General features: G+C 45.9%; 2 protein-coding genes across 2 annotated transcripts in view; both read left to right on the top strand.

The window, feature by feature from the left end:
* The window catches only part of LOC143942631 (NACHT, LRR and PYD domains-containing protein 12-like), a 1,996,551-nt gene that overhangs the window by 1,403,581 nt on the left and 576,796 nt on the right, over positions 1–16,174 (top strand). The gene's annotated exons all lie outside the window — the stretch shown is intronic.
* Positions 1–16,174, top strand: part of LOC143942637 (NACHT, LRR and PYD domains-containing protein 3-like) — a 162,443-nt gene that overhangs the window by 91,492 nt on the left and 54,777 nt on the right. Inside the window, exon 5 of the mRNA XM_077464001.1 lies at positions 6,266–6,331. Coding sequence (XP_077320127.1) covers positions 6,266–6,331 — 66 coding nt within the window. The remainder of the gene's footprint in view (positions 1–6,265; positions 6,332–16,174) is intronic.

Here is a 16,174-nt window from a genome sequence, read left to right as displayed (position 1 = left end):
CGAGCTCGGCTGTGCTTGGGCAGGGGCCAGTCTCAGCTACCCTTGGCTCGGGCAGGCTCGGCTGTGCTCGTGCGGTGGAGCGGTCTGAGTCTCAGCTCCCCTCGGCTGGAGGCAGATGGTCCTAGAGGCAGAGCGAGGTGCCCGGGTCCCCGGGACAGACCTGCTAATTGTGGGAATGTCCCGGGCACACATGGGCACTCTAACTGGGAGAAGCCAGAGACCCAAGCTTGTGGGTCAGAGCAGCAAGGGGATGTTGTCTCTATGGACTGACAATTGAATGGTCTGCAGGAGACAGACCAGTGTCTAAAGTGGAAGGCCTGAGCAGCAATGTGGTGTGTGTAAGCCAGGAAACTGTATTTCCCTACTAAAGTGAGCCAGGAGGCTGGATATTTAATCTTTGTGTTAAGATTGAAAACCCCTGTGTGGGTAAGCCTGGATGAACATTTTCTTTTACTTTAATAAAAGTGGGCCAACAAGCCCTGAAACTGGACTATTTTGTGTGGACTGTTCTCGCTAGCAGGTGCTACACTTTAGCTAAACAAACCCCAAAATAACAAGTGGTTGTAGATGCAGTGGACAGAACTGGAGACCCCTGAATAAAAAAAGTAAGTTCATCTGTTATATGAACTGTAATTGTGTGCATGAGACAGCACAATCTGTGCATGCAGGTGAGAAAAACTTGCATGAAGAGAAAAGTACAGTATTTATCGGCGTATAACACGCGCCGGCGTTTAACACGCACCCCAAGTTTAGGAGGGAAATTTAAGGAAAAAAACTTACTTTTAAATGCCCATCAATGCAGCCTTATCAGTGTCTATCTGAAGCCTTGTCAGTGTCATTTGCAGCCTTGTCATTGCAGCCTTTCAGTCATGCAGTTTGTCTGTCATTGCAGCCTTGACCCCTCAGCTTTTTTTAAAAAAAATTGCTCCGCCGAGATGTCCTTCGTATCTCAGCGGCGCCCGGAAGTTCGACGGCTTTCGGCCGCCTAGGCCGTACTCGGTGGCTTTCGGCCGTACTAGGAGGCTTTCGGCCGCTCTCGCCACTTCTCGGTGGTTTTCGGCCGCCTCGGCCGTACTCTGAGGCTTTCAGCCACTCTCGAAAACCACAGAGAAGGGCTGAAGGCGGCCGAAAGCCGCGAGAAGGGCCGAAGGCGGCTTAAAGCCTCCCAGAGCCCAAAAATCGCAAGCGAATCGTGGCGGAATGGCGTATAACACACACCCGCAATTTCCCCTGATTTTAAGGGGAAAAAAGTGCGCGTTATACGCCGATAAATACGGTAACTAAAAGAGACAGTGCTCCATTTTGTTGCAGAACTGTGCAAAAGTGTTGTGGAGTAACTGTGAAGATGGGGCAGTCAAAATGAAAAAAGAAGCAAGGATGGCTGAGATGAAAGACATAGCTCTGTGGCTAGAGGGGTTGTTACCACTTGAACGAGCCTCATACATGCCTGAACAGAGCTTGCCAAGGAGGAGGAAGACTGTGGCTGCCATTGCATCTAGCAACACTGGTGCAGGGAGACCAGTGATTGATGTGCCGAGTCCTAAGCTTGAAAGAGGATGCAGTGTGGGAAGCCTGGATAAGACACTCAGGGAAAAGCACTGTTTGTGGTGCAGTGAGTGAGGGCATGCAGTCTCCAGTTGCCCTTTGTCCCAAGGTCCAGTGCAAAGTTACCTAGCAAAGAAAAGGTCTGCATCTGTGTTTGGGAAGCCTGCTGTGAGCGCCGGGAGTGAGTAACAGGCTTACCAGAAGTTTGAGAGGAGTGCGGTTGCCCATAGCAATGCCTGTGATGTCAGGTCTGTGCACCACAAGACAAAGGGGATTGTGGCAAGTTTAAAGCAACACCACTTCATGGAGAGAGAATTCTGTGTGTTTGGGAGTGTCAGTAAAGTGCAGCTGGGAGAGCACCATTTCCGTTAGCAACAGGAGAAAATGAGTCAACAGGAAGGAGGAGCTACAGGGAAGAGGTGGCCCACCATCCCCATAAAGATGCCAGTGTGTTTCTGCATGTTGGGAGAGTGCCATCTCCCTTAGCAACAGGAGAAAGTTGCCAAGTACCATTCCTGGAATGTGGTCAACTGGGGCATGGCATTCCTGTTTTAAAATGTTTGCAGTCACCCCTGGAAACAGGGAGGAAATTCCTGTTGTGCCTGCAGGGGGTGCTAAACAGCTCGAGATGCCTTCTGTAGTTTCATCCTATGGCCCCCAGAGGGAGTGGGCCAGTGGAAGTGCAGCAGAAGAAAGTCAATGTACTCAAGTGAACATGGCAAGACCTGTTACTGATGGGTAAGACTGTTGCTGTTAAAGGCATAGGAAAGACTGACTGTGGGATTGCTCACATTTGAAGTGATCCCAGCTGGGCCATCCACTGTTGGTGCAGAAAAGGACTTTCCTCACTGCAGTGCCCTCTTCAGTGGGGAGGCAAGTGTTAAAATGTGATGATGTAAAACTTACTAAGGTGTATGACGATACTGCTATTGAGTTGACTAATGCTGATAATGTGATGCTTCAATTCAATATTTCTTTATTAAAGATTTCATGAAAATTAACATGGTGTACATTTCTTACAACAGGTCGGATGTTCCGACTGGATCAAAACTATACAAGGTTTAAAATTGTTCAGGTCCAGTGGCAAAAAACTCTTAGAGGGGAGGGGTATGGAAAGAGACAAGATAGGTGATAGGAAGCACCAGCATAGTATTTAAAGGTTTTACATGGGGAGTCAGAGAAAACAAGTTGGATCTACAGTTCACATAGTCACAGTGCATTGTGGGTGTAATAACCAAGACCTCCAGTTTATAATGAAATGTTTTCATACATAATTTTTTTTTTTCTAGCCACTATTTTCTCCATTTCACATTGGAGGTTTAGGTCTGTAATTGGTGACCAGGTAGAAACTCAAATTTCTTTATTAATACGTAAATTTTACACGTTTATGGGAAAAAATCACACCTTTCTTAAAAGGTTATACCTCAGGAAAAATGAGCTAAGGCATCAAGATGAGGGATTAAAAAGAAAAATTAAACAATATTAGTGAATGCAAATAAATATATTCTTTGGTTGAATCTCAACATGGAGCCATCATGTGGGCTCAGCTATTATCCTTCTGCTTTCCCTCTGTTTCCCCCTCCCCCTTTTCCGTTTTTGTTCTTCTCTCTCCCGTCTCCCCTTTTTTCCAGGATCATAATTGAATTTTTACCATAAAAATACCATGGAAGAAGCGGTGAAACAGTGGTGGTATCCATTACTCTGACAATATTTCGCATTACTAGCAATATATGTATTATATTTATTGGTGCATTGTCAGCAACAGCACTTCCTCCCCCATCAAGGATCTGCTGAAATTATTGAGGTCTGACTATATCGGGGGTTTCGCTGACTTCCCGGCACGGGGAGGGGAGGAGGGAGCACTTCATTGTTGCTTCCTATCCCCCGATTCCTTCGGCTAGGTTTGGCTGGGGGGAGTAAGGCCTGTGCCTGCGGCATTCTGCGATCGCCGCCGCACGTCGCGGGTAGCGCTGTGCGCTTGCGCAAGTTCTCCCCGGGTTTTCATGGGGAGTATTGCATTGCGCATGCGCACGCGCATCATCGCGACGTCACGCGGGTTGCGTCAGAGACGACGGTGTTTCCGGGGCATTGTTTGCCTTCCGGAACGCAGAGGAACTGACAGGAGCCATAATTATGGCTCTGGGCGCTGAGGAGAGCAGTGGAGGGGCAGAGAATAGGCACACCTTTAGGAAGGAGGAGAACCACACCTATACTCAATCGAACAATTAAGCAAGTGATATAAATAGGGTGTAGCAGTCAGGACTCATTCATTTGATTCCTGGAACACCATACGATACAGATTGAAACAGGTATGGAGGATGTTGAAGAGAGATATTTCCTCTTCCTTTGTTTTTCTCCGTTTAATATAATGTGAAGTTGAATAACTATATTGCTTTATATTTAGTTGTAGGGCTGCTGCGGTACTGGGGGCTCTCTCTTTTTTTACTTGCCATAATGGGGCTAACTTAATCATCTGCAGGCTACAAAACAAGTGCAGCAGATAGAGTATACAGGTATTATATTATCCATCATTAATGCTACTAATATCTTTTTAGTTTTCACTGCACTTTCTATCACTAATACTATCACAGTCACATCACCATATGAAGATGGGGTCAGTGGTTTAAACACACTCCTATGTCAGTTTCTTCAGTCTTTTTTTTTTCCTCCACAACCTACACATTTTGGTTTGTTCGCACCACTTGTTAATCATTTACGAATAATAGTAACACCACTTCACAATAATGATAATCATCACACTGGTGACTCCACAGTTTTTTACTAAATTGCTTTTGTATAAACCTATATTATTTGGGCAACTAAGCATTACTTTTCTTCAACTTTTTATTTCTTAATTATATTTATATATGCACTTATATAATAGTACAATATTGTAACACAACATTTATATATTCACTTAGAATATCTTGACGTGGAACACTTATTTTATATTTTATTATATTTCATTATTTTTAGGTGTGGCCACCTAGGGTGTGCCAAGAACCTCCTCTTCTGTTCCTCTGGTTCCCCTGGATAAACTCCAGATACTGTCAATTCTTGCAAGTCAGCGATCGATGCCCCCGTAAAGTCATTTTCCTCTTCCCCCCCCCTTCTTTCCCCCAGTTTGGTGGGTGGATGAAGTGGGTTAGAACAGCAGGGCAGCGGTACCAGGATGACCCTTTGAGAGAAGGCACTAATTTCTTTTTCAGATTTTAATAAAAGTCTCTGGTTAAACAGTAACGGTTTGGTGGAACTGGTAAATATTACTGAAATAAGGTATAATAATTAGCTAATTTGTAGGCTAAAAAACTTTTTTATTGAAAGTCTTTTTTCTTTTGACTATTTGCAGAATATACGATATAATCACCCCTTCTGCTTGGGTTTTGTCCCCCCCTGAAGAAGACCCTGGAGGTCGAAATGCATTGGGGTAGCATGGGTCCTATTTGTAGCTTTTGTAATATTGATGCATTTGTAAATTGCTCCTGTAACTATCTCTGTACCAAATGTTGCATATATCCTTTACCCATCGATATGCTGTAATAACATATACCAGAGTCCGTATTTTAAATTTATGACGGCGATTAAGCCTTTGAACTAATAAAATAAATATATTTTTACAAATTTATTTCTTCTTCTTGACACTGCCCTTTCATTCTTTTTAGGTCTGTAATTGTACTGGAAATGGATGGGGGTTCTGCTTTTTTCCAGAGCTTAGTAATATTCAGTTTTGCTGAAAATAGCAAGTGCAGGATTACAGAAATTTCGCAATGTGGAGTAGAGCTAGTGAAGGGTTGGGGGTAGAGGGGGTATGTGATGAGATATGATGTTTTTTTGATAATATTCCTGGTGATTGGAGCAGTGGGAGGCTGCATAGGTCAGTTGAAATGCTTGTGCCCACATATCCTGGGTGACATTGATATTTAGTTCCTCACTCCACTTTGAGAGTGTAGTGGTTTGGGAATAGGGTCGATTGTCATTTAGGGTTGCATATAGTATGGAGATACCATGTTTGGGGTATACTGTGTAAGTATAGAATTGATGTAGAGGTTCAGGTATTCTAATCTCAAGGGGAAATTTAGAAAGTTTAAGAAAATGAGAAATCCTCATGTCGGTGTAGGCTTCCGAGTCTGGAAGGTGAAATTCAGCTTAGAGATCTCGGAAGGTTTCTAGAGAGCACTTTAGTATAGAGGTCCGTTAAGTTATCAATCTCAAGTGCTAACCATTGTTGTAGCTTGAGGTTTTTCTAATGTGTCAGAGTTATGAGAGGAATTGGTAGGGTATGGTATGGGTGCTGTAAAGACATGTCAACGTTTAATTTCTTCCAAACCATCAGGAATGATGTGATTGGTGGGAAAGTGGTCTTTGTGTTTGGGGGAAAGCCCGCAGGTGTTAGCAGGAGAGTGTCTATTAAGATATTAGGTGAGTAGAATGAGGACTCCATAGTTGACTAAGTTTTAAATATATTGCTGGAGGCATCTGATGCCCTAACCCTCTCTGTGATCCAGGAGAAAATAAACATCTGAAAAAAATAAAGTGTTACTGGCACACAACATTATTTTCAGTCCTCCGTGGCCATTGATCCACCCTGGTGTAATGTCAGGCCACCCCAGTGCTGAGGGTTTTCTTTTCCACTGGGGGGGGGTCCCTACACATAATTTTGTGAGTCTGCATCAAATGAATTTGATCAAGTCAAAGCTTTTATCTCTCTATTTTTCTATAGGTGATCATCTGGTGGATCAGATACTTCTGGATGAACATGGACACTCACTGACTCGGGAGCTGAAAGGTAATACGATGAAAAATGTCTCAAATGTTCTCTAAAACACACAGGTGGTACTGTGCTCCCTGAAATTAAAATTTTCCCCTTCTGGTCATAGAATGTATGTAAAAAAAAAACACAGTATCTAAACCCAGAACAAAATATACTATATTACACAGAGCCTTGGAGAGGCAGGGGTAGGAGTCACTGCTGTGACTTATTTACTTGTTTGTGTGTGAATTTTAGCTTGAAATTTTGAACTTTGTAAACAAGATGTTTTTTTACAACAAGAGGCATGAAAAAGCTGTAAAATTAAAAAATAAAATAAAATGTGTGTGTGTGTATATATATATATATATATATATATATATATATATATATATATATATATATATATATATATAGTAGCAGAGCGTCCCAGAGAGAGCCAGAAAAAGTCCTGTTCGGGGTTTATACCTCTCCCAGGCTCTCTTACACGTTCAGAAATCTGTGATCCATGATCCAGTTCGGATCTTGGTCCTCTTCCCCAGGCTAATTAAAGCTCGCCTGAGCAGACCGCTTTTGCTCTCTGCCTGGGACATACACGCACACAGTTGGTCTGTGAAGGGACTAAGGTTGGTAAAAGCTGTTAAACAGTTTTTGTAGAGACTGACAAGCATTAGGCTTGTTCAGCCTGGTAGTGAGGGCCTGTAGATTGTATAGTTAGAGCTGTGACACGGCTAGGATTTGTGTTTTGCTATTTTGTCCTTTATTTTGTTTTCTGGAACACTACAGCACCTGTATATGGACTTGTATATAGCACAAATAAACACAGCACTGTTTGTCAGTTCATCACTGGATTTGGTATCTGTGCCTGAGAAACTGCTCATCCCAGGGAGCTTTATACCTGCTATCTGTCCCCCAGGTTACATATGGTGGAGAATGCGGGCAGCTGTAGTAAGTTACTACTTAAAAGGCCAGTACCTAGAGTGACTAAAACATGGGGGAAATCCTAAAACAATTGATGATATCCAACGCAACACAACAGCAAACAAATGCTGAACTACGGCAAGCCAACGCTGCACAGCAGAAAACAAACACTGTACTCAACGCTGCACAACAACAAGCAATCACTGCACAGCAGGAGCAGGAGACAAATGCTGCACTACAGCAAGCTCATGCTATCGCACAGGAGCAAACCAAGGCGCTGTTCCAACAGATTAGTGCTGTACAGGAGCAAACAAATGCTGCAATTAATGCTGCACTACAGCAAGTTAATGCTATCGCACAGGAGCAATCGCAGAGGCTGTTTGAACAACTAGCCACTGATGCCAAAGTGGATAGGAAAACCTTGACGGAGGTTGTGGAGACGCTAGCACAGCGGTCACCTGCTAAATATTTTGTTGGAGACAAGCCCTCAGCCATCTATGTGGGTTGCTTTCTTTCTAAGATGACTACAGATGATGATCCAGAGGCCTTTCTGCTAACGTTTGAACGGACCGCTGAGAGGGAAGGTTGGCCTAAAACCCAGTGGGCAGGACTGGTTGCCCCCTTGCTTCATGGAGAATCGCAGAAGGCCTACTATGATTTGGAATCGGCAGAAGTGGGAGACTATGAAAAGGTCAAACAGGAAATCCTGGCATGACTTGGTGTCACTTTGGCAGTTCGAGCACAGCGGGTCCACAGCTGGTTCTTTCAAGGGGAGAAGCCCCCAAGATCGCAGATGTTCAACCTAATTCACCTGGTGAGGAAATGGCTACAGCCGGAGTCCCTGTCTGGGCCACAAATAGTGGAGCGTGTGGTCATGGACAGGTTCCTGAGGTCACTACCAGTTCCCCTGCAGAAATGGGTGAGTCAAGGAGACCCCAAATCGGCGGACAACCTGGTGGAACTCATTGAAAGGTACTTTGCTGCAGAAAACCTGGTTACCACCCCTACAACTGTGCGGACTTTCCACCCAAAGCCACGGTCTCCACAGACAACCGGTAAGACTGTTTCAGGGGAAGTGGGTGGTAAAGATGGCAAGTAAATAGGGGGGAGGAATTTTGTTGCCAGGACTGAAATTTGGCGTCCCAAACAAGGGAAGCCATTACCTGTCAGCAAACCAAACTGGGGAAATGTCAGGTGTTTTCGTTGCCAAGAACTGGGAAATGTTGCAGCAAATTGTCCATTGACAGATGAACCATTGCAGTGTGATTTTTCATTAGGAGACAGTCTGTTTGCAGCTGTTTCATATGCTGCAGCGCCAAATATGGGAAAACCAATGTGCCAAATGACTGTTAATGATAAGCCTATTACAGCCTTGCTGGACTCTGGAAGTCTAGTGACTTTGGTTACAGCTGAAATGATTGAATCTGTGAATTGTCATGCTAAAAAAATTGCTGTGATCTGTATTCATGGTGATACCAGGGAGTACCCTATAACCACTGTTCGGTTTAAAACTGGGTTAGGTACGGTGACCCATCAGGTTGGACTTGTCCCCAACTTGGTGCACAGGGCCATCATTGGTAGGGACTTCCCTACGTTTTGGGAACTGTGGGATCGTCCTGACCCGGTCGCAGTGCCTGACTCAGTGGCAGAGCCAGAACTCCTGGCCACTACGGACAAGGTGGGTACAGGGGATTCCTCTCAGGACTCCTCGTGTTTTCCTCTATCGGTTATGGCAGGAGAACTGGAGGAGTCTGAGGAAGTCCCCACCACCAGTAGAGCTGGACAGCCGTCTGCTGAATCCGAGCCTACGTTGGAGTTTGCTGACCTTAATGTGCACAAAGAAAATTTTGGTACTGAGCAAAGAAAAGACCAGACCCTTGCCAGGGCCTGGGAAAATGTAATAGTGATTAATGAGGTACCTGTCGAACCAGGGGACAGGCCCTGTCTTCCTTATTTCAGCAGCAATGAGGATTTACTGTATCGTGTATGTAAAATGAATGATGAAGTGGTTGAACAATTGGTGGTCCCTAAGCAATACAGACGGGTGGTGTTGGAACTTGCCTATGGGCACTTAGGGGTTGAAAAAACTACTGAAAGGGTGTTGTGCAGATTTTACTGGCCCAGAGTACAGAAAGATATTGAGAATTATTGTCAATCCTGTCCTGTGTGTCAAATGTCAGCCCCACTACCCCACTTCCGAAAGTCCTTTAGTGCCATTACCTATTATTGAAGTGCCCTTTGAGAGCATTGCCATGGACCTTGTGGGTCCACTCCCCAAGTCTGCCCGGGGTCATCAGCATATCCTAGTAATCATGGATTATGCTACCCGTTACCCTGAAGCGGTTCCCTTACGCACCGCTTCTGCTAAAAACATCGCCAAGGAGCTGTTTATGGTATTCAGTCAGGTGGCCATCCCTAAAGAAGTCCTTACAGACCAGGGCACCCCATTTATGTCGCGAATAACTAGAAAGGTGTCCAAGTTGTTTAAGGTGACACAGTTGCGAACCTCAGTGTACCATCCTCAAATGGATGGCTTGGTGGAACGCTTCAATAAGACGTTAAAGAGCATGTTAAAAAAGGTTGTTGACAAGGATGGGAAAAACTGGGACTTCCCGATACCATACTTGATGTTTGCCATCAGGGAGGTTCCCCAGTCCTCTACGGGGTACTCTCCATTTGAGTTGCTTTATGGGAGACACCCTCGGGGACTTTTAGACATAGCCAAAGAAACTTGGGAGGGGGAGCAGACACCCCATAAAAGTGTCATGAGCACATCGTTCAAATGCAGGAGAGGATTGCAGCAATCATGCCAATGGTAAAAGAACACTTACTGCAGGCCCAGGCAGCCCAATGGAGAATATACAACAGGGGGGCCCAACTCCGGGTTTTATCACCTGGTGACGGTACCTGGTGTTGGTTCCTACTGTTGAAAGCAAGTTCCTGGATAAGTGGCAGGGTCCCTTTGAAGTAATTGAAAGAGTTGGGGAAGTCAACTACAAGGTGTATCAACCAGGAAAAAGGAAGCCCGAGCAGGTTTACCATGTAAACCTGTTAAAGCCCTGGAAAGATAGACTGGCATTAATGGCGAGATCCCTCCCGGTAACACCTAAGGGCACTGAGTCCCCTCTGATCCCTGAGGTCACAATTCCTGATACCTTGTCATGTTCCCAAAAACCGGAAGCTAGAGAGTTCCTGATAAGGAATAGAGAGAAATTTTCAGAGTTACCTGGCATGACTTCAGCAGTTCAGCATGATATTGTTACTGAACCTGGGGTACGTGTCAAGCTCAAACTGTACAGAATTCCTGAGGCGAGGAGAAAAGACATCAGCAATGAAATTAAAAGAATGTTGGAGCTGGATGTTATTGAAGAATCCAATAGTGACTGGTCTAGCCCCATCGTGTTAGTCCCAAATGGCACTTGGAGGTTCTGTAATGACTTCAGGAAGCTTAATGCAGTGACAAAGTTTGACACATACTCAATGCCCAGAGTAGATGAACTTATCAACCAACTTGGCAAAGCTCGCTATATTACCACTTTGGACTTGAGAAAAGGGTATTGGCAAATACCCCTGACTGGTAGCGCCAAAGAGAAGACTGCATTTGTGACCCCGGAGGGTTCATTTCAATATAAAAAAAATGCCTTTTGGGTTGCAAAATGCCCCCGCAACATTTCAGAGGGCCATGGACAGGACCCTAAGACCCCACCAATGATATGCAGCAGCCTGTTTAGATGACATAGTGGTATATAGCGCTGATTGGGAGTCTCACTTGCCTCGTGTCCAGGCTGTCCTTGATTCCCTCTTCAAAGACGGTTTTACGGCAAATCCAAAAAAATGTGCCATTGGTCTAGAGGAAACCAAGTATTTGGGCTACACTATTGGCCATGGTGTCATAAAACCTCAAGTGAGTAAAATAGAAGTCATCCAGGAGTGGCCACGTCCTGCAAACAAGAAGCAGGTCAGGGCCTTTCTTGGCATTGCGGGGTATTATAGAAGATTTATTCCAAATTTTGCGACTATAGCTGCCCCTCTGACAGACCTGACGAAAGGTAAAGACTCTGTAATGGTGAAGTGGTCCTCAATAGCAGAGGAGTCTTTCCAAGTCCTGAAGAAGGCTCTTTGTGCACAGCCAGTTCTGTACTCCCCCGATTTCTCTAAAGATTTTTTGGTTCAGACGGATGCGTCTGATGTTGGTATCGGGGCAGTACTATCGCAGGTATACAATGGGGAAGAACACCCTGTGGTATACCTAAGCAGGAAGCTCAATGACCATGAGAAAAAAGTATGCAGTCATTGAAAAGGAATGTTTAGCCATAAAGTGGGCCGTGGATGCGCTCAGATACTATTTGTTAGGCCGCCAGTTTGGGTTAGTAACTGACCATGCTCCACTGAAATGGATGGCCCAAAAGAAGGAGACTAATAGACGGGTCAACCGGTGGTTTTTGGCTCTACAGGATTACTCCTTCACCGTAAAACACAGGCCAGGTGTTGAGATGGGGAATGTAGATGCCCTGTCTCGTGTTCACTCCTGTTGAGCCACAGGTGTTCCAACCCTGGGGTTGAAACAAGGGGGGAGGATATGTAGCAGAGCGTCCCAGAGAGAGCCAGGAAAAGTCCTGTTCGGGGTTTATACCTCTCCCAGGCTCCTCTCATACACGTTTAGAAATCTGTGATCCATGATCCAGTTCGGGTCTTGGTCCTCTTCCCCAGGCTAATTTAAGCTCACCTGAGCAGACAGCTTTTGCTCTCTGCCTGGGACATACACACAGAGTTGGTCTGTGAAGAGACTAAGGTTGGTAAAAGCTGTTAAACAGTTTTTGTAGAGACTGACAAGCGTTAGGCTTGTTCAGCCTGGTAGTGAGGGCCTGCAGATTGTATAGTTAGAGCCGTTGTCTTGTCATATAACGTCCTCCATCCGACAGTGTCCGCTGCGTACTGCGCATGCGCAGTACACAGCAACACAGATTCCGAAAATTGCCAAGGATGAACGGCGCCTGCGCCGTGAGTCCAGGTTCTATTCCCACTATCCAAGTGGACATAGAGTAGGAATAAAAAAGAGCCGAGCGCAGCGATGCCGAGCCCGAAGCGCGGCGAGCAAAGCTCGTCCACGAGGGGCCCTCTAATATTCACAACCCTATGTCCGCTTGGATGGTGGGGCTACCACCTCCACTCACGGCGCAGGCACCGTTCAGCTTCGGAGATTTTCCAAAGCTTCGTCTGCTCCGTACTGTGCATGCGCAGTACGGTCCGGACACTATTTGTTGGCCGGACACTATACAGCAGAACACCGTGACACGGCTAGGATTTGTGTTTTGCTATTTTGTTATTGATTTTGTTTTCTGGAACACTGTACAGCACCTGTATATGGACTTGTACCGTATATACTCGAGTATAGGCCGACCCGAGTATAAGCCGAGGCCCCCAATTTACCCCCAAAAAACTGGGAAACCTATTGACTCGTGTATAAGCCGAGGGTGAGATATGCCTGTCCATCCCTGTGTGTCCGTCCATCCATCCATCCCTGTGTGTCCATCCATCCCTGTGTGTCCATCCATCCCTGTGTGTGTGTCCATCCATCCATCCCTGTGTGTGTGTGTCCATCCATCCATCCCTGTGTGTGTGTGTCCATCCATCCATCCCTGTGTGTGTGTGTCCATCCATCCATCCATCCCTGTGTGTGTGTGTGTCCATCCATCCCTGTGTGTGTGTGTCCATCCATCCATCCCAGTGTGTGTGTGTGTGTCCATCCATCCATCCATCCATCCCTGTGTGTGTGTGTGTGTGTCCATCCATTCATCCCTGTGTGTGTGTGTGTGTGTGTGTCCATCCATTCATCCGTGTGTGTGTGTGTGTGTGTGTGTGTGTGTGTCCGTGCAGCCTTGTGTGTCCAGCCTACCTGTGTCCCGAGCCTCCGTCCGGTCCCGTCCCGTCCCGAGCCTCCGTCCGGTCCCGTCCCGTCCCGTCCCGTCCCATGCCAGGATCACCGCTCTTCGTCGGCGCCTCGGCGGCCATTCCCCTGTTCAAATGCCGCGCCTCCGTCTGTGATAGGCGGAACACTCAATTTCCCAGCAGTCTGTGTTCCGCCTATCACGGACATCCTCTCATCCTCGTCCGTAGTATGAGGATGAGCGGATGTCCGTGATAGGCGGAACACAGACTGCTGGGAAATTGAGTGTTCCGCCTATCACGGACATCCGCTCATCCTCATACTACGGACGAGGATGAGAGGATGTCCGTGATAGGCGGAACACAGACTGCTGGGAAATTGTGTTCCGCCTATCACAGACAGGGAGGCGCGGCTTTTGAAAGTTAGAATGGCCGCCGTCTGTCTGCTCGACACGCTGTTCGGGCAGGCAGACGGCGATGACTCGAGTATAAGCCGAGGGGGGCACTTTCAGCCTCAAAAAAGAGGCTGAAAATCTCGGCTTATACTTGAGTATATACGGTATATAACACAAATAAACACAGCACTGTTTGTCAGTTCATCTCCGGATTTGATATCTGTGCCTGAGAACCTGCTCATCCCAGGGAGCTTTATACCTGCTATCTGTCCCCCAGGTTACAATCTATCTATCTATCTATCTATCTATCTATCTATCTATCTATCTATCTATCTATCTATCTATCTATCTATCTATCTCATTTGCCAAAAACTTTGACATCCATGCATTTCTGTCAGATAATGGAACACTTCACCCAGAAAATTGTTGCAATTACAAATGTTTAGGCATTCTCATGTTTATTTCTTTTGTTTGTATTGGTATGACATAAAAAGGGAGAAACAAAAAGCCAAATCTGACACATTCCACGCAAAACTCCAATAATTGACAGGACAAAATTATTGGCACCCTCAATTTAGTATTTGGTAGCGTACCCCTTTGATTTAAGTTATTTTTCCATCTCCATCTCCCTCCACTCTTCTTTCACCAACTGCTCCAGGTCTCTGATTGGAAGGGTTCCTCTTCCCAACTGCTGTTTTGAGATCTCTCCACAGGTGCTCAATGGGATCGATCTGGACTCACTGCTGGCCAGTTCAACACTTTGTCTTTGGGTCATTGTCCTGCTGTAAGTCCCATGACCTCTGACAGTGACCCACATTTATGACACTGGACCCTACATTGCACCCCAGAATTCTTTGGTAGTCTTCAGATTTCATAAATCCATGCGCAAGGTCAAGATATCCAGTGCCTGAAGCAGCAAAGCAACCCCAAAACATCAGTGAACCTCTGCCATGTTTAACTATAGGGACGCATTCTTTTCTTTAAAGGCCCCATTTCTTTTTCTGAATACAATAAAATGATGGGCTTTACCAAAAAGCTGTAATTGTGTTTCCTCTGTTCTCAGCACATTCTCTCAAAAGTATTTTGGCTTCATCAGGTAAGTTTTGGCAAACTATTTTATCAATGGAGGGTGTTTATTACTCTACCTGAGCCATCAATTGAAAGAATTCTTGCCTGAAGTGTAACACCAGACCTTGGGACAGAATATCCGGTCAAATCAGGAGTCTTGGCAGGGTCCAGGAGGGTCTTTGGAACTGTTTCCTCCTTGATGATTCAGATACTGGCTGAGATGAGACCCAGAACCCATAGAATCTCCCTCCTGTAGAAATATGAGGCTCCTGCCAACATTCCTGGACAGAAGAGACTACCTTATCCTTTTTGACAGAAAGAGCTTTTGTAACCTTGTGTCCACCTGGTAACCTAAATAGGTTTTGACTTGAGTTGATTCCAGAGATGACTTTTTCTGGCTCACTATCCAGTCCAGTTCCTGCAGGACAGTAACTATGCTCTCGGTGCCTATTTTTACCTGAGCAGCCGAAGGACCAAAAATGAGCAGGTAGTCCAGGTAGGGAATTCATTTTATTCCTTGAAGGTCTAAGAAGGCCACCACCTCTAAGATTTTTGTGAAGATCCTTGGCAGGCCATTAGCCCAAAGGGGAGAGCCCTTAACTGCCAATGGAAGACACTGCAAATTTCAAGAAGGCCTGATATTCCAGGTGATTTGGAGCATGTACATGGGCATCCTTGAGATCCAGCATTGTCAAGAAAGTCTCTTTCAGAAGATTCCTGCAAATTAAGTATGTCTTCTCCATGGAAAACCTTTTGTATTCTAGGAAACTGTTTAGCTTCCTGAGATTTATAATGAGGTGGTACTTTCCCGAGGGTATGTGGATGGCAGTGGCATCGTTAGGGGGTGGCTTTTGGGGCTATAGCCCTGAATCTGGGGCCCATACCCCTGAGTCTCTGCAGGGGTCTCCAAGGGGAGGGGAGGTTCTCTGGGGACCTTGATGTAAGTTGGGGGCTCTTTGGGGACCCTCATTTTACAGGGGGGGCTCTCTGGGGACCCTAATTTAAGGGGGGGCTCTCTGGGGACCCTAATTTAAGGGGGGGGGCTCTCTGGGGACCCTAATTTAAGGGGGAGGCTCTCTGGGGACCCTAATTTAAAGGGGCTCTCTGGGAACCCTGATGTAAGGAGGAGGCTCTCTGGGGATCCTGATGTAAGTGGGAGGCTCTCTGGGGATGTATACACACACACGTATATTACTGTATATACATGTGTATGCCCGCCCAAGCGTACAACTTTCTTTACTATGCTGCTATGGGCTCTAGCCACAGATCTTTTGTAGACCTAGCAATGCCCCTGGTGGACAGCAAACACATGGGAGTACAACCTCCTGGAATTGTTGATCTTTTGGTACAGGTACCACTGCCTGCTGTTCTGCCAGCTCCTGAATCCTTTCTAAGAGGGCCTTCTTTTTCAAAGCATCCCTGGGAGGATGAGTTAAAGTGATCATTAGTGGGGGCCTGAATGAGAATTCTAGACAGCCTTCTCTCAAAAGCTGACAAATCTAAGCACTACCTAATATTAATATTCCCTCCCATTGGAAGATGAACTGAGACAGCCGGCCTTCCACCCTGATCCTTTGTAGTTTTGGTGCTTGTTCCAGGAAAGGAGAACAGC

This window comes from Lithobates pipiens, unplaced genomic scaffold (genome assembly GCF_037356315.1).
Source record: "Lithobates pipiens isolate NorthernLeopardFrog02 unplaced genomic scaffold, aLitPip1_a1.2 Scaffold_30, whole genome shotgun sequence".
NCBI lineage: Eukaryota > Metazoa > Chordata > Amphibia > Anura > Ranidae > Lithobates > Lithobates pipiens.
Note: the sequence above shows the minus strand (reverse complement) of the source record. Positions and strands in the feature narration are given on the sequence as shown.